This window comes from Ranitomeya imitator, chromosome 2, assembly GCF_032444005.1.
Source record: "Ranitomeya imitator isolate aRanImi1 chromosome 2, aRanImi1.pri, whole genome shotgun sequence".
In the NCBI taxonomy this organism is placed as follows: Eukaryota; Metazoa; Chordata; class Amphibia; order Anura; family Dendrobatidae; genus Ranitomeya; species Ranitomeya imitator.
Window position 1 is genome coordinate 596,097,027 of NC_091283.1, and position 24,300 is coordinate 596,121,326.

A 24,300-nucleotide genomic window follows, 5' to 3' on the forward strand; every position below is an offset into this window, starting at 1 on the left:
GGATGTCTACTTTTACCAATCAAGTGACCTACTGATGATTGATGCAGACAGCGGTCACGATACTCAGCTTGATGAATGAGCAAGGATACATCCTAGACTGCAAGCTTCTGAGAGCAGGGTCCGTATTGCTGATTAGACCGTTACTATATAATATCGGATATTGTCGGTACAAAAATAGTAGCAGCGGTGAAATAAGAAACTACGTAGAAGGAAAAGTCATGTACGTACTAAACATTTCTACAAATACACATTACTTATTGAAGTCTTTAGGGCAGCATTGCATGTGCACTGGAATATTGCAGCAGGTTTATTTGCAGTCCTATGTAAGCCATAAACATTGCGATGCTGCTATAAATCTGTCAATATATACAAATATATATATTTATATATATATACCGTATATTCATATCTTTTGTGTGGTCTTACACTTCTAAATGATGGTGGATCTCTATACTGTCAAGTTTTTAAGTTAATGATGTTAATTTATCATTTCATTTTTGGGATTTATTACAATGTACTGATTTGTGTTATATTCAAGTCAGAAAACAAGAGTTGAAATAGTTACTTTCTTCTTGATTATTATTTTTTTTTCTTTACCATCTTTCCATTGTATATATTTCTATCTATCTATCTATCTATCTATCTATCTATCTATCTATCTATCTATCTATCTACCTATCTATCTATCTATCTATTTATCTATCTATCTATCTAATATCTATCTATCACATATCTATCTATCCCATATCTATCTATCTATCTATCTATCTATCTATCTATCTATCTATCTATCTATCTCTATCTATCTATCACATATCTATCTATCTATCTATCTCATATCTATCTATCTCAATCTATCTATCCTCTATCTATCTATCCATCTATCTATCTATCTATCCCATATCTATCTATCTATCTATCACATATCTATCTATCTATCTATCTCATATCTATCTATCTCAATCTATCTATCCTCTATCTATCTATCCATCTATCTATCTATCTATCCCATATCTATCTATCTATCTATCACATATCTATCTATCTATCTATCTATCTATCTATCCCATATCTATCTATCTATCTATCTATCACATATCTATCTATCTATCTATCACATATCTATCTATCTATCTATCTATCTATCTATCTATCTATCTTTCTATCTATCTCAATCTATCTATCCTTTATCTATCCATCTATCTATCTATCTATCTATCACATATCTATCTATCTATCTATATATCTATCCTCTATCTATCATCTATCCCATACCTATCTATCTATCTATCTCTATCTATCTATCACATATCTATCTATCTATCTATCTATCTATCTCTATCTATCTATCACATATCTATCTATCTATCTTTCTATCTATCTCAATCTATCTATCCTTTATCTATCTATCTATCTATCTTTCTATCTATCTCAATCTATCTATCTATCTATCTATCTATCTTTCTATCTATCTCAATCTATCTATCTATCCTTTATCTATCTATCTATCTATCTATCTATCTCTATCTATCTATCCTCTATCTATCTCTAATACTGTAATATATACTATGTAAGACTTATAAAATAGCCTAACATTTGTGAACCAGAGTTACACACCCAAGTCTGTACATTTCCGTGGCCAATACGTTCGCGCACACACTCGGCTGCCTCTGCTATTTCTATATGACCCTGGGCGAGACTTCTGAATGAAAACCGGTTATACGCAGCGTATGGAGTTTAAAACATTTAACTAACATATTATAGCAAATGCCACTAGGCCGGCACTGTGCACAGCTCCAGATGCAGCAGAGCTCACCTTGTCATGTGAACATTTGGGGTGGGATTGCTTCTCCATTATGACCTATGCTTGACGAAGGCTTCACTTGAAGGATATGGTATATAATGCACCATGGAGTAACAAAGTTGTGAAATGATAAACTCCGCTCTGCTACATCTCACAGTAGGTTCCATAGATCCAGCCCATGTTCAGAAATGATGTTTTACACCTGAACCAATGAGATTTTAAGCCTTGTGACTCTTTAAAAGTGTTTTAGATGCGATTTGGGGCGGACTGGAGTGTCAGGTGCCAGAGGATACAAATTAGAGTGCAAGCTCTTCAGTAAAGTCATTTATAGCTTGATAATAAGTCAATGGACATCGCGCTGTGAAGATGAATTGGAGAGCGATTAAATGCTATCTGCAAGCAAACCCTGAACTTTGGATTGGACTGCCGGACCCGTTACCTAGCGGAGCCGGAGACAAGAGACATCCCATTACTGCTTCTCAAAGGGACATTTCTTCATTTTTTGTTGTTTAATTAGTCCAGCCATTTATTCAGTGCATGCATGAGAGAACAGTAATACGCCATGGCAGTTCCCACCATATTCCGCTCCAGATTTCCCAGTCACTGCCAAATCGAACACGTTAACCCTTCACCCTCGCAACAATGCCGTGCACCATAGAGCCGTGCATCGCAGACCCCTCTGCAAGGAGACATTATGACACCCATAGGGCAGACCCCTATGCAAGGAGACATTATGACACCCATAGGGCAGACCCCTATGCAAGGAGACATTATGACACCCATAGGGCAGACCCCTATGCAAGTCAACACTGCAGGTCGACGCTGCCAACTTTAAAAGAAAAAAAAATACCTACGGGTCACAACTGTCGGCAAAGCCCGCAAATATATTTTGCGGAACATTTAAAAAAAAAAAACGTTTCCGTACGCGTCAAGGTTAGATTTCATTCGGATATTAAAAGTCCGCCTATGCATCTGAATGGGGTTGTTTCTACGGCGTGCGCGGGAATTTCTGGAAAACCCCATTCGGATAGATTGGGACAGCCGCAGAAATGTCCGCCGCTTGGCATGGCGCACGGGTAGCATTTCTAGTTCTGATAACAGAGAACAGTTTGTCATTTCTTATTAACAGGGTGAATAAACTGAGGGTATTCGTGCAAGTCGTAATAGTTCGTGGAGTTATTATAGTCATGACATCATTTACGTTTTTTACTTATATATATGTATATACGCATATATACATGTCTACATATAACAATCTATATCGAGAGATGTATATATATATATATATATACTTATATATAAGGTATATATATATATAAATCCATAAAAGGAGGCAGTACATCCAAAATAGTGAAAAAGTGAGATATACATGTATATATACACATATAGGTCTATGTATGTACAGACAGATCTAGAGATCCGTGCACACATATGTCGGGCAAAGACCTGGTCGTTTTTGGTGCTTTGCATTCCACCACTGGATTTAATGAGTAAGACAAATCCTTTTACGATGCAATGAAGGCGGCTTTATAACATGTCACCAATTTTTTTTTCACGAACAACTTGGCGCTATGACATACCTAAGAAGCGCTGTATGTGCAGATTGCCACGAGTGAATGAATGGAAGTGACATATCCTCCAGTTGTCCATGTGCTATGCGAGGAGATGTGTGTCAATGATTGTTTAAATTCAGTCCGAAGGCCAGCAAATTACTTTATGGCAGAACACAAGTGAACCCTGAACTCACACCGAGTACACAGCGTACACCTACCAAGGGTGGCGATGACGTTTTTTAGACATGTATTTTCCCCTTTAATGAGGCGATCCCTATATTTGGGTCATTCCTGATATTACCTGCGCTATAATGCGGCCTTTGTAAATTTAAAGAGCTCGGTGTCTATCAAATAAAAAAAAAAAGACCAGTCGGTGTAACATGCGCCATTTCAATTATTTTAATAAGCAAAATAGGAAACAATTTTAATAACAAAAAAAAAACAGAAACCAGTCTGAATAAAACTACAATAGACCAGGTTTATCTTTTTTTTTTTTTATCAGAAGCAGGGTTTGAAATGTATCCCTTCGGAATCGACATGAAATAAAACATTTAAAAAAATTAAAAAAAACACGCCGAAGACATGATTTCAACACAGTTGAATCGGGATTCCGGGAAATAAAAGAAGTCATAACCGCCACCCCATCTCCTCCCCCATTACTGATGCATCGACAGAAATTCGGGATATTGTAAGAACATAAGCATCATCGTCATGCTGCCCATAAAAATCCTGTTTCCTACCATTAACTTATATAAAGACCAAACCAAAAAAAAAAAAATGTAAAATGCATCTGCACCAGCAGTGCGAACATTCAAAAGGAACCAAAAAAAAAGAAAAAAATATATATATAAAATGTAATTTTTTTTAAATTTTCATAATTTGGTTGGCTGTGATCCTAAAGAGTCACTTAACTTTTACTGACCTGCAGAAAAGAAATGAAACCGCACAGCAACCGGCTGCAAGTAACTGCTACATATATATATATATTTATAAATAAACTGAGCAGAAGAGAAGGAGACGAAAGAAGGAAACTGATTTGCTAGCTGGCGTAGTCGAAGAACGTAACGCAGAGTTGATAGGAAGCATTTAGTATCTATACTAATCTAGCCCCTGCTTTTGTCCTGGGGGAGTAGGTTCTTGCAGTTTTGCACAATGCTGGGGTCAGCCAAAATTAAACTCACATGCCAGTGTTTTATGTTAAGGGGGGATAATAGAGTTTATAGTATATTTCTAGGGGATCAAAAAAAAAATAAAAAAAGAAGAAAAAGAAACTTAACGCACCATCCTCCATAGGTAAGCTGAACTTTATGACATGGCAAGTAACATATATATGTATACAGGCGCAACAGAGCTGAATTTGTCATTGGGATACCCCACAAAACTTTATCTGGATATGCTATACGTCTAATAAGACTTATTGCAAATCCAGCTCTGCAACATTTGTATTTATATATCAATAGCATAGATTTCTATATTGTTTCTCCGCTGTCACCACCCATCACAACTACATATACTATTAAACTGGGTTCTCATTTAGCCGATCTGAAAACTAAAAAACAGAACAGGAACAATATAGTAACAAAACCAAAAAAAAAATGCCAATGCACCATTGTATCGCTTTAAGGAAACTTCTTCTCTTAACACAATGAAAAGAAAAATGCCCCCCACTACTACTAATGGAAGATGCTCACAGGGTGAAATGTTGTAGATAGGTGAACATTATTTACAGGAAGATAAGGGGGAACTGAACTAAAAGACTGGAAAAATGGAGACATAGTACATATTCTATAGCAACCGAAGCAATGAAAGTTGTGAGCCGAGGGAAAGCATGCTCAGATTAAACAAGGTAATGATACAAAATAGAAAGTATTACCATACATGTCCAGCATGCAGGAATAATAATTTTAATGCAGGTTGTTTTTTTTTTTTATATTTTCTAGATAATCAAGCAGGCAATAAAACCATGGGGGGGTAGGGGTGCACTGAATGTCCCACCTGATCAGGTTCAGTTGTCTTAAGGTTCTATCACTCAAAGCTGTTGAAAAATATCTGCATGTAAAGTTTGATTTTAGTACTTTGTCCTTTTTGGAAGTGGCAGTGCTATAGTCCAACACAGTCCTGTGGTGTGTCTGATAAAAACAAGTCCTTTTCCACCTTGCCCATACCCCCACCCAAATCAGGCTGGGGTTCCCCCAACACAAGATCCATCAGAATAGTCTCAAGTTCTTCTGTGCACCCTTGCTTCCCCCCAGCAGACCAAGTCTACAAAAAGTTGGTATTCAATTGGAGAGTCAATGAAGCCACTTTCTCCCTCTATACAGTTCTGGATTGGGATGTCACAGGAACACTCACATGAAGAACTCTGGAGAAGATGGGTTATCACTGGTAGACCCGGCTTCCCTGAAGCTGCTGTTGGTCAGTTTCTCGCACTTAATCTTGTAGGCATCTCTTTCTCTGGCCAGACGATTGACCTCTTGTTTCAGCTGCTCCACTTGCTGGATGAGCTGGGTCTTCTCATTCTCCAGGTGGTGTTTCTGCTGCACCCTTTTGTACCTGCAGGACTGGGCGTACCCCCTATTTTTTAGGGTTCTTCTCTTCTGTTTTAGGCGAATAACATCATCCTTGGTGAAGCCTCTTAGATGCCTGTTGAGCTCCCGGACTGACATGGAGACCAGTTGGTCATCTGAGAATCTGTCTTCTACCTGGTTACCTGACTGGTGCTGAACGTGGCTGTTCTGGAGCTGCTGGGAAGAGGTGGAAGAGTTGGATGGGGTGGGAGATGCCTGGTGATGGTGGTGGTGGTGAAGGTGGTGTGGGTGCTGGTGAGGATGAGCCATCTCTTCATGAGGGACGCCTTGGTACTGGTGATGAGTTTGGTGGTGGTGGTTGTGATGATGGTGGTGGTGAGGATGACCTCTGTAGCCCTCAAACCCTTGCATCTGCGGTGGCATTTGATGGGGTCCTATGAGAGCTTCCACAGCGTCTTCTGGGGTGAGGCTCAAAGCCTCTGGGTTGACTTGCTGGTAACTGTTGGCCATCCAGTAGAGATCCTCCAGGTGTGTCTTCTGCTCTGTTGGGCTGAAGCTTGGAGAGGAGGGCACCGAACTGCAAGGAGTGCTAATAGGAGTGGAAGACACGGAGCCTGTGGGCTGCAAACGATTGCATGGACGAATTGTACGATCTACTCGGCCGTTCAGTGGTTCTTTCTTGACATCGAATTTCATCAAGTCAAAGTCATTGACATACTCCATGGCAAGTGGACTGGTTGGCAATTCTGTTGCAATAGACAGCTCTCCTGCCATACTGCTCCGGTCGCTTCACTCCAGTTCTGCACCCTGAGTGTGCCTCAGCTGCACACCCAAGGGGTCCTCCAGGGCAGAGACCTCTGAAGGGATCTGCTGCAATGTGCTCCTCGTCCTTCTTCCTTGCTCAGCACTTTCTTTTTTTGGCTGGGCTTGGCACAGTCCCAGCGCTGAAGAAGAGCAGCCCCCTCCTGTCAGTCTCAGGGATGGCTGCCTTGTAAAACTCCAGCTGCTGCCCTGAGATCTTGCTGAGGGAACTTTCTTGGGGCTGCAGAAGAAGCGTTCAGGTTAACAAATCAGAGAGCAGAAGGCAGCGTATAGCTCTGGATCTCATCTGTGCTGCCCTATGCAAGCCTTCTACTTATATTCCTGGAGCAGAATCACGAGTGGAGAAGGGTGGGCTCACACCAGGCTGGCCAATGTCTGCCGAGGGAATGGCCACATTAGCATGAGTGGAGCTGAAGGGGAGGGCGAATGTGCAAAGTGACAGCTAGTGGAGAAGTCAGCTGACTGCTAGGACAAGACCAGGCAATCCCAAAGCCGAGATGTTCTCCAAGGCAGCAGCCCCACACAAGCCTCTGTGCACACCTTCACCCACTGACTCTGGAGCATGTCTACAATATGGTGGCTTGTTCCTGGAAGCAAAAGTCACAACATCATGCAGCTTCTGCCCACACACTGCCTGAAGCCATCCTGCATGGTATTCCTCCCTGTCACCACCACACTAGTATTTATTTAGGTAAAGGAGCAGAATGATCATTCATGACATGTCCGGTGTAGCTTATATGTGATCCCATTTATGCTTATAGAAAATGACAAATTATAAGCTAAGCGCAAAAAAAAGCTCTCTGCATTAAAAGAGCTTTTCTAGAAGCTTGTTAGGAGTTTCCATTAATCACTCCGGGACGCAGATTTGTGTCTTTTGTTTGTTTTAATAAACAAGTCCCTTGTTTTCATTCAATCGTTTCGCAACAATGTAGAAAACTTCCACTAAAGCTGGAAAAGGGGATAAGGAGCGCCCTCTACTGGTGAAATGCAGCGTGTGCAACCCTCCAAAATACCAACCCTATGGATAAGCGAGAGAAATACAACGTAGATGGATAGAATAGATAGATAGATAGATAGATAGATAGATAGATAGATAGATAGATAGATAGATAGATAGATAGATAGATAGATAGATAGACAGACAGATAATGATAATGGATGGACAGATAGATAGATATGTGATAGATATTAGATAGATAGATATATAGATAGATAGATAGATAGATAGATAGATAGATAGATAGATAGATAGATAGATAGATAGATAGACAGACAGATAATGAATGGACAGATAGATAGATATGTGATTTGGCAATGCTAACATGTACTTAGTCCTGCCAATAAAGCTCATTTGAATTGAATTGATAGATAGATATGTGATAGATAATGATAATGGATGGACAGACAGATAGAGAGAGAGAGAGTCAGATAGATAGATAGATATGTGATAGATAGATGATAGATAGATAGATAATGAATGGACAGATAGATAGATATGAGATAGATAGATAGATAGATATGTGATAGATGATAGATAGATAGATAGTGATAATGGATGGACAGATAGATAGCTAGATATGAGATAGATAGATAGATAGATAATGATAATGGATGGACAGATAGAAAGATATGTGATAGATAGATAGATAGATAGATAGATATGTAACATAGTAACATAGTAACATAGTAACATAGTTAGTAAGGCCGAAAAAAGACATTTGTCCATCCAGTTCAGCCTATATTCCATCATAATAAATACCCAGATCTACCTCCTTCTACAGAACCTAATAATTGTATGATACAATATTGTTCTGCTCCAGGAAGACATCCAGGCCTCTCTTGAACCCCTCGACTGAGTTCGCCATCACCACCTCCTCAGGAAAGCAATTCCATGTGATAGATAGATAGATAGATAGATAGATAGATAGATAGATAGATAGATAGATAGATAGATAGATAGATAGATAGATAGATTAGAGAGAGAGAGAGATAGATAGATAGATAGATAGATAGATAGATAGATAGATAGATAGATAGATAGACAGACAGATAGATAGATAGATAGATAGATAGATAGATAGATAGATAGATAGTTTAGAGAGATAGATAGATAGATAGATAGATAGATAGATAGATAGATAGATAGATATGAGATAGATAGATAGATAGATAGATAGATTAGAGAGAGATAGATAGATATGTGACAGATAGATAGATAGATAGATAGATAGATAGATTAGAGATAGATAGATAGATAGATAGATAGATAGATAGATAGATAGATTAGAGAGAGATAGATAGATATGTGATAGATAGATAGATAGATAGATAGATAGATAGATAGATAGATAGATAGATAGATAGATGTCATGGACTCCTATACCCCACCCTGGAAACATCCCCTATCCTCTAAAAGGAATTTGATATTCCCTGGACCTCTATATGCCCCCCCTCCCCCACCCCCGTATTTTTACCATATGCTTTGGCAATGCTAACATGTACTTAGTCCTGCCAATAAAGCTCATTTGAATTTGAATTTGAATTTGAATTTAGAGATAGATAGATAGATAGATAGATAGATAGATTAGAGATAGATAGATAGATATGTGATAGATAGATAGATAGATATGAGATAGATAGATAGATAGATAGATAGATAGATAGATAGATAGATAGATATGTGATAGATAGATAGATAGATAGATAGATTAGAGAGAGAGAGATAGATAGATAGATAGATAGATAGATAGATATGAGATAGATAGATAGATAGATAGATAGATAGATAGATAGATTAGAGATAGATAGATAGATAGATAGATAGATTAGAGATAGATAGATAGATAGATAGATAGATAGATAGATTAGAGAGAGATAGATAGATATGTGATAGATAGATAGATAGATAGATTAGAGATAGATAGATAGATAGATAGATATGAGATAGATAGATAGATAGATAGATAGATAGATAGATAGATAGATAGATAGATAGATAGATAGAGAGATAGATAGAGACAGACAGATAGTTAGATAGATCGATCAATAGATATGGGATAGATAGATAGATAGATAGATAGATAGATAGATAGATAGAGAGATAGATAGATAGATAGATAGATAGATAGATAGAGAGATAGATAATGAATGGTTGGACAGAAGAAAGAAAGAAAGAAAGAAAGAAAGAAAGAAAGAAATAAAGAAAGAAAGAAAGAAAGAAAAGAAAGAAAAAACATATATGGCAGAAAGAGAAAACAATAGATATGTGATAGATACACACATAGTGCAAATATAAGCAAAGTAATAGAGAACGGACACATAGACAGAAAGATGGATGGACGCTAGACAGACAGACAGACGAGCACAATAAAATGTTGCCCAAGTGTAAATTACAAACATGACATCGTGCAGATTATCACAACACATGGCTAAATGAGAGTGAGGAAGAGGTTAATGTCTGATTGTCTGTCTGAGCCGCCCCTCGGAGCCTCTTCACATGGGTGATATTGTTTCTTTTATTCTCCTATAGCTTCGATAAAAATTCCTAATCGATTCCAATTTGAATGAGGGTGCAGCCAGGGGGTGAGAACTTTAACCCTTTCTGCTCACACATAATAGAAGAACACATTGGCTCAGCAGTTTCTCCTCAAAAGTGGTTTCCTGGCCAATTATCCAGGGGTGGAGGGGAATTGGCCAAATATTTTACCGGGAGGTAAGATCCCCAAGTGATGGGACTACAGATGGCGCCGATGCCCCTGGCCACTGTGTGCCCCTCCACACTACTAATTCTGCCCCAGCCCCCGCCCTGCACGTTATTATAGTGTGTGTACTTATACCAAGCATGAATACATCACATTTTTCTAAATGGAATATTTACTGGGCTGCTGCATAAATGAATTCCACCATTCCCCATTCCTAATGGAGCAGATACAATAGCCTGCTGCCCTGCTTTAAATATCTCTACATGGGTTGCCTCAAAGAAAATGCAGAAAGTCTACAACACAGAGCTGAGGGTAATGGAGATTAAGAAATATTTATATTCTAATATATGACAGCTTATTGATTGTTAAATGCCATTATGCCATTAATGGAATATAGTTATACAATGCAAACACATACCATGGCTTACATTAAAGCTGAAGAGAAATATTAATACAGGAGAAGACAGAACGAGAGAGATAACTAGATAGAAAAAGATAGATGATAGATAGATAATAGATAGATAGATAGATAGATAATTGATACATAGATAGATAGATAGATACATAGATAGATAGATAGATAGATAATTGATACATAGATAGATAATAGATAGATAGATAGATAGATAGATAGATAGATAGAGAGATAATAGATAGATAGATAGATAGATAAGAGATGATAGATAGATAGATAGATAGATAGATAGATAGATAGATAGATAGATAGATAGATAAGAGATAGATAGATATGTGATAGATAGATAGATACATAGATAGATGATAGATAGATATGGGATAGATAGATAGATAGATATGGGATAGATAGATAGATAGATAGATAGATAGATAGATAGATAGATATGGGATAGATAGATATATGATAGATATGTGATAGATAATAGATAGATGATAGATAGATAGATAGATAGATAATAGATACTTAGTTAGATAAATAGATAGATAGATAATAGATGGATATCTACCATCTCATGTCTATCACCCTAAATTTTCATCTATCTACCAATCATCCATTATCTACTCATTTATCTATCAGTATCTAGTTCATATCTATATTTTCGTAGAAGTAACTGTCTGTCAGTCATCAATCTAGATATTGTGAATGTGAATATCTCTCTCACAACTATATATATATTATCCATTTTTCTTTCTTTTTTCTTTCTTAGTTTCCTTATTCCTTCTTTCTTCCTTCTCTCTATCCTTTTTTTCTATCTTTTCTTCTTTCTCCCTTCTTTCTTTCTTACTTTCCAGCGTTTCCTTATAACTGTATATATATGTTTCTAAGGACTGGTGTTCTCTCCTATTTGGAGGTCGCAGCTACACGGAGATAGTGCTGAGTGGTCTCTATGAGGACTGATCCTAGTTAATCATCTATCCACTACTAGGGGCTACAGAATGAAAAGTGTTGTGTTTGCTCCTTCACATTAATGATTCCAGCAGCCCACGATTTTTAAAATTACTTAAGACAAAACCTAACACCTTGCAGTTTTTTTATTCTTCCTGCTGCTAAAGTAAAGCGCAGAAATCTATCCCTGCCTTCAGTAGAATGGAGCAGAGGATGGTAGTAAAGTGAATGTATAAGAGGGATGCATGGACCTGGTAGGTTATTTTCTCTATTATTTTATCTAGCAGGATTTTGAATTTGCAGATTTATTGTGATTAACTGATTCCAAAACATAAGTGATATATTAGTGCTATATACAGATGTAGCAGAGCTGAGTTATTACAACTGTAGTAATGCAGTGTCTCATGTGACCCAACTTATGGTGACATAGCAGGTTGCATTAAAGCCTAAGTCTCAGCAATGGCACAGCCAACTCTGCTACATCATCACATTGTTTTCTTAGCCATATAAATGATGTAGAAACTGCATTATTGCTTTATTTAATATCTTCCTGTAGTTTCAGTATGCTTCCCTATTTTTGTCATAAGCTAATTAAGTCTCCTGCTTAATTCCTTCTGATCTGCACTGGCAATGTCTTTAGTATTACAGGGGACGTTAAGAGTTAATCCTGACTCTCGAGAAATACTGTAAATTGTCATTTGATACAGATATAATGACTTCATTAGCTGAGCTCTGAGGCTTTGGATATGCACTGATTCTAAGAAATACAGTAGATAGATAGTGATTGATAGTGGTAGACATATTTCCTTATTCTTAAAGACAGTGTACTACATTGTTTATATATATATATACATATATATATTATATATATATCACACACACACACGCACACACACACACACACGTTTGCAATATTATATGTGGTCCTTACATTGCCTGGGAGAGTGACATATAATGTCCTGACAGTGAACATCACTTTCTCTACAGATACATCTCCATAGTGTTGCTCCATCCATGCACTAGTAAGGCTCACTGTATGTGTTGGCACACAGCAAGTCTTTTCAGCAGCAGAGCTGCCAATTCTGTGCTTTCATGGTCTGTGTAGTGTGTGAGCTAAGATCAAATCATTTTTAGCAGCAAATAATTTTGAGATAATTTTGCACTGTTTCCCTGGACTTTAGCTGTATAAAATATGTTTAAGCATTGCATCTTCAAGTTTTTTATTCTTAGTGCAGTTCCCCAATATAGGAAGTTCTTCCCATTATAAATCAAGGTTGGAGGGAATCTCTAAGTCTCTTCCATTTCTCAGTAAATCTATTACTAGACTACAGCACAGTATGGGCAGCAGTAGTATGTGCAACCAAGGCACATATAAGGAGTTCCTGGCCGCTCTACTGTATCCCTAGAACATTATGTTAGGTAATTGCCAAGTATGCAGTATAATCTATCTATCTATCTATCTATCTATCTATCATCTATTTATCTCATATCTATCTATCATCTATCTATTATCTATCTCTTATCTATCTATCATCTATATATCTCATGTCTATCTATCTATCTATCTATCTATCTATCTATCTATCTATCTATCTATCTATCGTCTATCTATCTATTTATCTCCTATCTATCTATCTATCTATCTATCTATCTATCTATCTATCTATCTATCTATCTATCTATCTATCTATCTCATATCTATCTAATATCTATCTATCAAATATCTATCTATCTATTATCTATCTATCTATCTATTATCTATCTATCTATCTATTATCTATCTATCTATCTATCTATCTATCTATCTATTATCTATCTATCTATCTATTATCTATCTATCTATCTATCTATTATCTATCTATCTATCTATTATCTATCTATCTATTATCCATCTAGCTATCTATCTATTATCTATCTATCTATCTATCTATCTATCTATCTATCTATCTATCTATCTATTATCTATCTATCTATCTATCTATCTATCTATCTATTATCTATCTATCTATCTATCTATCTATCTATCTATTATCTATCTCTCATCTCTCTATCTATCAATCTATCTATCACATATCTATCTGTTTTCTATCTATCATCTATCTATCTTTCTCATATCTATCTATCTATCTATCTATCTATCTATCTATCTATCTATCTATCTATCTATCTATCTATCTATCTATCAAAACAGGGGTCCTTGTCTACCTGACCTCCAGTAGACACAGGCATATCTATCTATCTATCTATCTATCTATCTATCTATCTATCTATCTATCTATCTGTTTTCTATCTATCATCTATCTTTCTCATATCTATCTATCTATCTATCTATCTATCTATCTATCTATCTATCTATCTATCTACTTATCTATCTATCTATCTATCTATCTATCTATCTATCTATCTATCTATCTATCTATCTATCTACTTATCTATCTATCTATCTATCTATCTATCTATCTATCTATCTATCTATCTATCTATCTATCATCTATCTATCTATCTATCTGTTTCTCATCTCTCTATCAATCTCTCTATCACATATCTATCTATTTATCTGTTTTCTATCCATCATCTATCTATCTTTCTCATATTTATCTATCCATTATCTATCTATTTATCCCATATCTATCTTATCTATCTATCTATCTATCTATCTATCTATCTATCTATCTATCTATCTATCTATCTATCTATCGCTCATCTATCAATTATCTATCTATGTATCTATCTCTCAGCTATCGATCTATCTATCTGGAAGAACATTTCACAGTCAATAATTATGTGATAGCAAATACATTCATTTGCATTATGCAAGTTCAAAAAAGAAAGAAAATACAAAAATTGGGAAAGTAAACAGAGAGAGGACCTTCACTATCAGGTTCCAATCCTTCACCAGACATAACTGAAGTTCCACTATCTACAGTAAGCCTAATGCAATGATCTTATTATTGAATGGAGACCAACTTCCACTACATGAACCACTGCCCACTGTTATTCATTGCTCTTCTGGGAACAATTACTATTTACATGTCCAAAGGAGTGTTGCATGGTCTATACATTTACTTAAGGAGACTTGGCACTCCGTACAAGGAGAAACGTTCTATCATAGGCCTCTCACCCAGACAAACTAGTTTTCCTACTTTGCACTTATGAGGGACAAACACCCCAAAACACCAGTCTGCAAAATGGAGGTTAAGAATAAGTAATGTGCAAGGCCCTGTACAAGGTTATATTATATATATATATATATATATATGTATATATATATATATATTGACTTTAGGACTCCAACCTCCAATAGGTGGCACTAGAGTTCCCGTCCTCTTCGTCTCCTCCACATACAACAGACAAACCTAACATTTGTTGTACAAAGGTCTAGGTAGCAGGATGCGTCTGTACGCACCGCCATATGGTAAAACCCAAAATCTAAATATTAATAGAATAAGCTGTGAGATCCCCATTTATATAATTTCTTGAGGAAGGGACTGGTGATGTCCAAAAGTGTCCATTAGAGATATAGATTCTAAGGAATCTTCCAACGCCTACCTCTGATGGATGCTGCTGTATTGGCACACAATGGCATCCATCACTCGTACTGTAGGTTCTTATTGTAAAAATGTATAAATCTATGTCTCTATATGAAATAGCAAAGGGCAATTCTGTACTGTAGTTTTTTGGTCTTTGTCAGGAGCATGGAAGCCTATGGGTACTTTTTTCATATATGCTTCATATTCTGTAAGGATGGTGGGTCCCCTACTGAAATTTGCTTTTTTTGTGTTTACTGTGGACAGGGTCTCCTTCACAGCATTTTTGTTATCCAAGGTTTCACATTTTTTCCAGAAAACATAGGTCGTGATAGCAAATGTCATTATGGCATGTTCTATCTAATAAATAGAAGGAGAAGGTGAAGAAGCATGAAGTCCTCTTGTCACTGGAAGTCCAAAGAGGACAAGCCTTGAGTTCACATGTGCCATCATTCTTATCATACTAACCTAACATGGCACTTGAGAAACAAAAATTAGTCATCTATTTTTCAACAGTTTACTGGAAACTATTGCTTGATGAGCCAATAATCATAGGAAAATATTGATTTATCTATGAGAAAATAGTAATATCACTAAAATGGTCATGAGGTTTGTTGTGTCCTGGGACAAATATAGTAGGATACAATGGACCTGAACAGATTGTTATTATTTAGGTCCATGAGAACAGACTGACATTAACCCTTGTTGCATGAGCTTGGTTTTGTTGTTTTGAGCCAACTGCTCAAGGACACCAACAACAAAAAGACATGAAGGAAAATCTTCTTGCTCAAACAGCTGATAGGGTGGACACTTTGTTAGTGGCCCTAGTCCAAGAGAGAATTCTGGTAAGGCCGGGGTCACACTTGCGGGTGTGATGCGAGAAACTAGCGTGAGTCTAAAAGTAGGAAAGCATTGCTTCTCAAGAGCAGAAATCATTGCATTGAGGTGGGCTCTCAGTACAAAGATCCAGTCCATTTCTAGACGCGAGAGCCCCTTTAAAAACTAAATTGTTATCTTTATGTTTTTTGTTCATAGATTTTTTCAGGAATTTTGGTCAATTACAATATCTAACAATGCCAACATAGGCGTTCCATTTTGACATAAAAATTAGTGATGACGAGCGAATATACTCGGTACTCGAGATTTTCCGAGCACGCTCGGGTGTCCTCCGAGTATTTGTAAGTACTCGGAGATTTAGTTTTCAGTGCCGCAGCTGAGTGATTTACATCTGTTAGCCAACTTGATTACATGTGGGGATTCCCTAGCAGCCAGGCAACCCCCACATGTACTTATGCCGGCTAACAGATGTAAATCATTCAGCTTCAGTCCTTACAAATACTCGAAGGACACCCGAGCGTGCTAGGGAAATCTCGAGTAACGAGTATATTCGCTCATCACTAATAAAAATGTAATTCAAAGTCAAAGGAGTAAGTCAGCAGCTAGATTTACCTCACTGAGCATTCCCACAAAGCTCCTAAATGAACTTATATATCTCCCTTACATGTACTGACTAGGTGTACACTAGAGAAGAAGTTGAACAATAAGAGTGAGGCAAAGTGTGCCCAGCGCTAGTGTTCTCTTACCGGTAACATCCACTGCACATTTAAGATATTATAATTAACAAGTATATCCTCTGTAAGTATTGATAGAAAAGGGAGAGTGAAAGGTTTTCTTGAAGCATAGCAGAGAAACTGTTTTCTGTCTCGTCATGTTTTATGATCCCTTACAATGCTGGAGACCCTCATGTAGACATCTTCCTAGCCACAATTTGCTTCTTATGATTATTTTCTTCATACTGAACATCTTCTGATCATCATCTAGAACTACATACAATATTTAGCATATTCAGTCCATACTGACAGATGAGGAACATTTATTTTATGGCAAATAAATTAGATTAGCCATAAAACTTTGATCAGCAGGAGGTTACTCATGGAAACTCTAACATTAAAAAATGAGGGTTCCCAATTCAGATCCTCAATGGGCAGTCAGAGTAATAACAATGTAAGAGAGATCCAGGTAGAATGTGACTGTGAAATAGAAGGTGTAGTGGTTCCAGCCACACTTTGGTCCTGGAGCCTATTGGGCCTTAAAGCCCATCTGTCACATAAGATGCCTTCAGGATTCTGGATGTTTCATGATAGGCGAAGCCTGATTACAGATTTTCCAGACACAAAGTCAGCAACTTGGACCCCACTGATCTTGAGAAAGGGCATAAGGGTGCCCTAAATGCATATGGCAGCATTGCTGTACCTTCTATAGATAAAATGAAAATAAATGTCACATGTGCATTCATGTTACTAATGAAACTAGAAGCTCCTTCTCCACTGGTTGTTTATAACATGTCTAATATACTACACTGCTCAAAAAAATAAAGTGAACACTAAAATCCCACATGCTAGATATCACTGAATGAAATATTCCAGTTGTAAATCTTTATTCATTACATAGTGGAATGTGTTGAGAACAATAAAACCTAAAAATAATCAACGTAAATCACAACTAATATCCCACGGAGGTCTGGAGTTGGAATGATGCTCAAAATCAAAGTGGAAAATGAAGTTACAGGCTGATCCAACTTCAGTGGAAATGCCTCAACACAAACAAATGATGCTCAATAGTGTGTATGGCCTCCACGTGCCTGTATGACCTTCCTACAACGCCTGGGCATGCTCCTTGTTGTGAATTCTGTTATCGAACTCCCTCCTGTGGTCATGAGTGGTACTTCGGCGAGTTCTGTCCATGGACTCTCTCTGGTGGCTGTGAGTGGAGCTGCTGCTTCTGAGGTTCCTTCCACAGGTGACGTAGTTTATTCTTTGGCTGGCTACTCTATTTAACTCCACTCAGATCGTTACTCCATGCCAGCTGTCAATGTTCTTGTACTGGTTCAGTTCGCTCTTGGATCTCTCTAGTGACCTGTCTACTCCAGTAGAAGCTAAGTCCCTGCTAGTTAATTATTTGTTAATTGTTTCCTTGTCCAGCTTGTTATCATGATTTTGTCTTGCTAGCTGGAAGCTCTGGGATGCAGAGTGGCACCTCCGCACCGTGAGTCGGTGCGGAGGTCTTTTTGCACACTCTGCGTGGTCTTTTTGTAGTTTTTTGTGCTGATCGCAAAGATACCTTTCCTATCCTCTGTCTGTTTAGTAAGTCTGGCCTCCCTTTGCTGAAACCTGTTTCATTTCTGTGTTTGTGACTTTCATCTTAACTCACAGTCAATATATGTGGGGGGCTGCCTTTTCCTTTGGGGAATTTCTCTGAGGCAAGGTAGGCTTTATTTTCTGTCTCTAGGGCTAGTTAGCTCTTAGGCTGTGAAGAGGCATCTAGGCCTGTTGGGTACGCTCCACGGCTATTTCTAGTTGTGTGATAGGATTAGGGGTTGCGGTCAGCAGAGCTCCCACTTCCCAGAGCTTGTCTTGTGTGAGTTTAACCATCAGGTCGTTCCGGGTGCTCCTAACCACCAGGTCATAACAGCTCCTGATGAGGCGGCGGATGGTCTCCTGAAGGATCTCCTCCCAGACCTGGATTAAAGCATCCGCCAACACCTGAACAGTCTGTGGTGCAACGTGATGTTGGTGGATTGTGCGAAACATGATGTCCCAGATGTGTTCAATCGGATTCAGGACTGGGGAACGGGCGGGCCAGTCCATAGCTTCAATGACTTAATCTTGCAGGAACTGCTGACACTCCAGCCACATGAGGTCTGCCATTGTCCTGCATTAGGAGTAACCCAGCGCCATCTGCACCAGCATATGGTCTCACAAGGGGTCTGAGGATCTTATCTCAGTACCTAATGGCAGTCAGGCTACCTCTGGCAAGCACATGGAGGGCTGTGCGGCCGTCCAAAGAAATGCCACCCCACACCATTACTGACCCACTGCCAAACCGGTCATGCTGAAGGATGTTGCAGGCAGATCACTCTCCACAGTGTCTCCAGACTCTGTCACATCTGTCACATGTGCTCAGTGTGAACCTGCTTTCCTCTGTAAAGAGCACAGGGTGCCAGTGGCGAATTTTCCAATCCTGGTGTTCTGTGGCAAATGGCAAGCATCCTGAACGATGTTGGGCTGTGAGCACAACCCCATCTGTGGATACTCAGACTATCCTCATGGAGTCGGTTTCTAACTGTTTATGCAGACACATGCACATTTGTGGCCTGCTGGAGGTCATTTTGCAGGGCTCTGGCGGTGCTCCTCCTGTTTTTCTTTCCACAAAGGCTGAGGTAGCGGTCCTGCTGCTGGGTTGTTGCCCTCCTGCGGGCCCCCTCCATGTCTCCTGGTTTACTGGCCTGTCTCCTGCTAGCGCCTCCAGCCTCTGGACACTACGCTGACAGACACAGCAAACCTTCTTGCCTCAGCTCACATTGATGTGCCATCCTAGATGAGCTGCACTATCTGAGCCACTTGTGTGGGTTGTAGAGTCCGTCTTATGCTACCACAAGTGTGAAAGTACAACCAACATTCAAAAGTGACCAAAACAGCCAGAAAGTATTGGTACTGAGATGTGGTTTGTGGTCCCCACCTGCAGAACCACTCCATTATTGAGTGTGTCTTGGTAATTGCCAATAATTTCCATCTGTTGTCTATTCCATTTGCACAACAGCATGTGAAATTGATTGTCAAACAGTGTTGCTTCCTAAGTGGACAGTTTGATTTCACAGAAGTTTGATTTAATTGGAATTATATTCTGTTGTTTAAGTGTTCCCTTTATTTTTTTAGCAGTGTATAATTGATAGATAGATAGATAGATAGATATGGGATAGATAGATATGTGATAGATAGATAAATAGACATGTGATAGATAAATAGATAGATATGTGATAGATAGTGTTGAGCATTCCGATACCGCAAGTATCGGGTATCGGCCGATACTTGCGGTATCGGAATTCCGATACCGAGATCCGATACTTTTGTGGTATCGGGTATCGGTATCGGATCCATAGTGAGGTGTAAAATAAAGAATTAAAATAAAAAATATTTATATTTATTTTATTCTAGGAATTTAGGACCTGAGGAATGACGTCGCGGCTTCTGATTGGTCGCGTGGCGGTCACATGGGCGGCACGCGATAAATCAGAAGCCGCGACGTCATTCCTCAGGTCCTAACCGCGCTCATTTTAAACAAAGAAGCCTGCCGGTTACCAGCGGTGATGTCCAGGGGCCGCCGGAGAGGTGAATATATCAATATTTTTTATTTTAATTCTTTATTTTACACATTAATATGGATCCCAGGGCCTGAAGGAGAGTTTCCTCTCCTTCAGACCCTGGGAACCATCAGGATACCTTCCGATAATTGGTGTCCCATTGACTTGTATTGGTATCGGATATCGGTATCGGCGATATCCGATACTTTTCGGGTATCGGCCGATACTATCCGATACCGATACTTTCAAGTATCGGACGGTATCGCTCAACACTAGTGATAGATAGATACATATAGATGATAGATAGATAGATGATAATAGATAGATAGATGATAGATAGATAAATAGATGATAGATAGATAATGTGATAGATAGATAGATAGATAGATAGATACATTAGGGGAGGACACAGCTCAGTTCGCGTATGAGTGACTGCTATAGTAGCCATATACAGTTCCTATTTGCATATTAAGCTTGTTATCAAACCTAAAGAAGATAATTAAAATGTATTTTAAAAGTGATGTGCCACAGCGTTGCTGCTCTCCAGGATTTGACAGCCAGCTGGGGCTCGCTCCTTGAGCAGAGCCTGTACTTGTATTGATGGTGTACAATTACTTCTGCTTGTCTACATTTCAGGGAAAAGACCCCCAGTAAAGGTGACAGGGAAATAAATCAGTGTAATCCAAAATAGACATACCATTATCCCGCCCAACAAAGCTGTGTCTGGCACCAACTACATCCAAAAAGGCAGCCAACATAAGCATATAATTATTAAAGGTGAATTGCCCCCCAAACAACAACTTAACCTTAAATAGTGATATGGGACCATCCTCAACTTTGTCATAATAAACTCAACATTCCTGAAGGGTTTTCATTAGAGTTGAGAGAAAAGATTTGTGCTACCTTGTTTCATCATCCAGTCAGGTCCTCCATGGCAGCCCAACTAAGGCTACTTTCACACTAGCGTTGTGTGACGTACGGCGCAATGCGTCGTTTTGGAGAAAAAACGCATCCTGCAAAGTTGCCCGCAGGATGCGTTTTTTCTCCATAGACTTGCATAAGCGACGCATTGCGATGTATGGCCACATGTTGCATCCGTCGTGCGATGGATGCGTCGTGTTTTGGCAGACCGTCGGCTCAAAAAAACGTTGCATGTAACTTTTTTTGTGCATCGTGTCCACCATTTCCGACCGCGCATGCGCGGCCGGAACTCCGCCCCCTCCTCCCCAGACATTACATAGGGGCAGCGGATGCGTTGTAAAACTGCATCCGCTGCCCCGTTGTTCATTTTTTTAGCAGTTTGCGTCAGTACGTCAGGCCGACGCATGGCGAAGGCCCCGTACCGACGTTAGTGTGAAAGTAGCCTAAGACATCCTTCACTTCTGCATCTAGCATCTTCTGTCCAGCATCCTTGCATTTCCAAGGACCAGCAACTTTGCTACGTAACACACGTTGACATCAGGTGAGGTTTCGGCATCTAGTAAATGCAAGAGTTGCCCAGGATGCCAAGTTGAGGAGGCAAACTACAGAAATGAAGACCACCCTGGTCCAGATGCCACAAAGGACTGGACTGGATGTCTGACCTAAGCAATGAAAATCTTTCAACTTTCAACTGTTGTTGTCATCCACTTTTCAATGGCTTCTAAATGGCAAAGTTGCCTGGCATGTGGTGCCTAAAGCCTCTTAGACATGGCCCTGTGTCCGAGAACACAGAGTCTACTGTGGCCTGGTACATTATTAGTGATATGTGATTTGAAGGTGACCTCCATGATATCGCTGCTAGTGCTTATGCCTCCATATGAACTCAGGAGCACACCCCGGTACAGTAAAGTCTTATAGAAATCTTATAGAAATCTATGGATCTTTTAGGGCTGAGTCCAATTTTGTAGCAATTTTTCATTACATTTTTGTAATATGGTTATGTGGGTGGTAGGAGCAGATAGAAATGTGACTGAGGGTAAAAAAGTAGAAAGCTTTGTTGTGTTCTATTCAAGGCCCTTGGGGACTCTATTACAGCCAGGTCATGTATGGTAGGAGGAAGGTTGTGAAGGTCTGAAGGGTGGTGGAGCCCCCTGGGCATTGACCCATAGAATATGCCAGCTTTGCATATGTTCTCCCTTCTGTCTGCAAGATGTTTATGTCAAACAATATAAAAAGAAGCCCTTATGTTTTAAGTACAGTGGACTTACAAAGACTACACACAGTTATTAAAATGCCAGGTTTTTGTCATGTACACCAAGAAGAATCATTTTAGATTTTTTGTTCCACCTTTAATATCACCTATATTCACTGAGAAACAAATTGAAATCATTTTGAGGTGGAAAATAAAAATAACAAAACTAAAATAATGTGACTGCATAAGTGTGAACACCCCCTTACACTAGGGGATGTGGTTGTGTTCTCGATCACAATTAGCCACTCGCATTTAACTTCATGTTACAAAATAACACAGTAAAGCATGGTGGAGGCAGCATTACGCTTTGGGGCTGTTTTTCAGCAGAAACTGGGGCTTTAGTTAAAGTGGAGAGAATTATGAGCAGTTCCAAATATCAGTCAATTCTGCATAAAAACCTTCAGACCTCTGCTAAAAAAACTGAAAAGAAATTTTACTTTTTAGCACTGCAACCTATTTTCCATCCCAAAAGAATTCAGTTTGTTGCCAATTGAATTGTACAGGTTGTAAGTGACATTAAAGGTGAAATTATTTTTCTTACTATGATTTTTTTTTTTTTTTGCATGACCAAAAACGTTGCATTTTAGCATGGGTATGTAGACTTTTTATGTCCATTGTATATAAGGAAATAGTGACACACAACCAAATAGCACTAAGACAAGGAATACAATTTTCTCTTGGTACACTACAAACTCAAATTAAGTTAAGTTAATTATAACTATTTTACAAAGACATACCAGCGGGGAATTTAGATTATAAGCCCCATTGGGGTCACTTATGGCAATGTTTGTAAATCGCTGCAGACTATGATGGCGCTATATGAGCAAGCATAATGATAAATTACTATATTAATTACATGACCATGATCGAAACCTAAAATACACATGACCCCTAGTGGCCAAATATGGAAGCTCATTTACTAGTGTACTACGTCCTACTAATGAATTACAGTAACAGGAAAGGGGGATGGGGATGACTTTCCCAAAGGATTGCGAGAAAGTCTGCTATTGAGATGAAGACATATGATTTATAGATTGTCTTCCAGATCGAGACAGCATTGTTTATGGAAATATGTCCTATTAACTGTAAGAAAACCTCCATTATAATGATATAAACTCTGGGTATTGTGTATGGTCTCAAACATGCCCCATCATCATAATCTGAACGTAGCACAACGTGGCAGCGAAGACTGGATGATAATGAGGAGAATCAGTGCGGGTACCACAGGGGACGAAGACTTATGTGTGGCACAATAGGATCAGCAAAAGTCAAGACGCACTCCAACTAATCAGAAGATTGCGCTCCCCGGTCTCGACTCCCTTGTTACTTTGTTTTTCTTGGTAGTAAATCACTAGTTTGACAATGAGTTTATCTGTCCAGTTCCAATCTCTGAGGTGTCAATGATTATTTCATTGTTTTTGGAGAGTCAATTGGGTTCACGTATAGCCGGCAATCACAGGAAGACTGGAGAGGTTTCGCCCGTCGGCTTAGCTAAGAGCCCATATAAATATATTTCACTGAATTTCATACAAAGGAGAATGTTATCATTTATAATACAATTAGTTTTTCTTTTAGAACGAAGTTGATCTCTATATTTTACTTTTAATGAATGCTTTGCCTGACCAAGGACCTTTCCCATCTCAGGATTTCCCAATATTGTGTTTGGTGGGAATATACTTTCTTTGATTT

General features: G+C 38.7%; 1 protein-coding gene across 1 annotated transcript; it reads right to left on the minus strand.

Moving 5' to 3' along the window:
• Positions 1 to 3,733: 3,733 nt before the first annotated feature.
• Positions 3,734 to 7,014, minus strand: MAFB (MAF bZIP transcription factor B). The gene has a single exon (XM_069752342.1). It carries the CDS (start codon positions 6,657 to 6,659, stop codon positions 5,706 to 5,708), a length of 954 nt encoding a protein of 317 aa, XP_069608443.1. The 5' UTR covers positions 6,660 to 7,014; the 3' UTR covers positions 3,734 to 5,705.
• Between the last annotated feature and the right edge of the window lie 17,286 nt (positions 7,015 to 24,300).

Bases quoted from the DNA above. Each gene is read 5' to 3' on its own strand.
- MAFB (XM_069752342.1), bottom strand. From the start codon at position 6,659: ATGGCAGGAGAGCTGTCTATTGCAACAGAATTGCCAACCAGTCCACTT.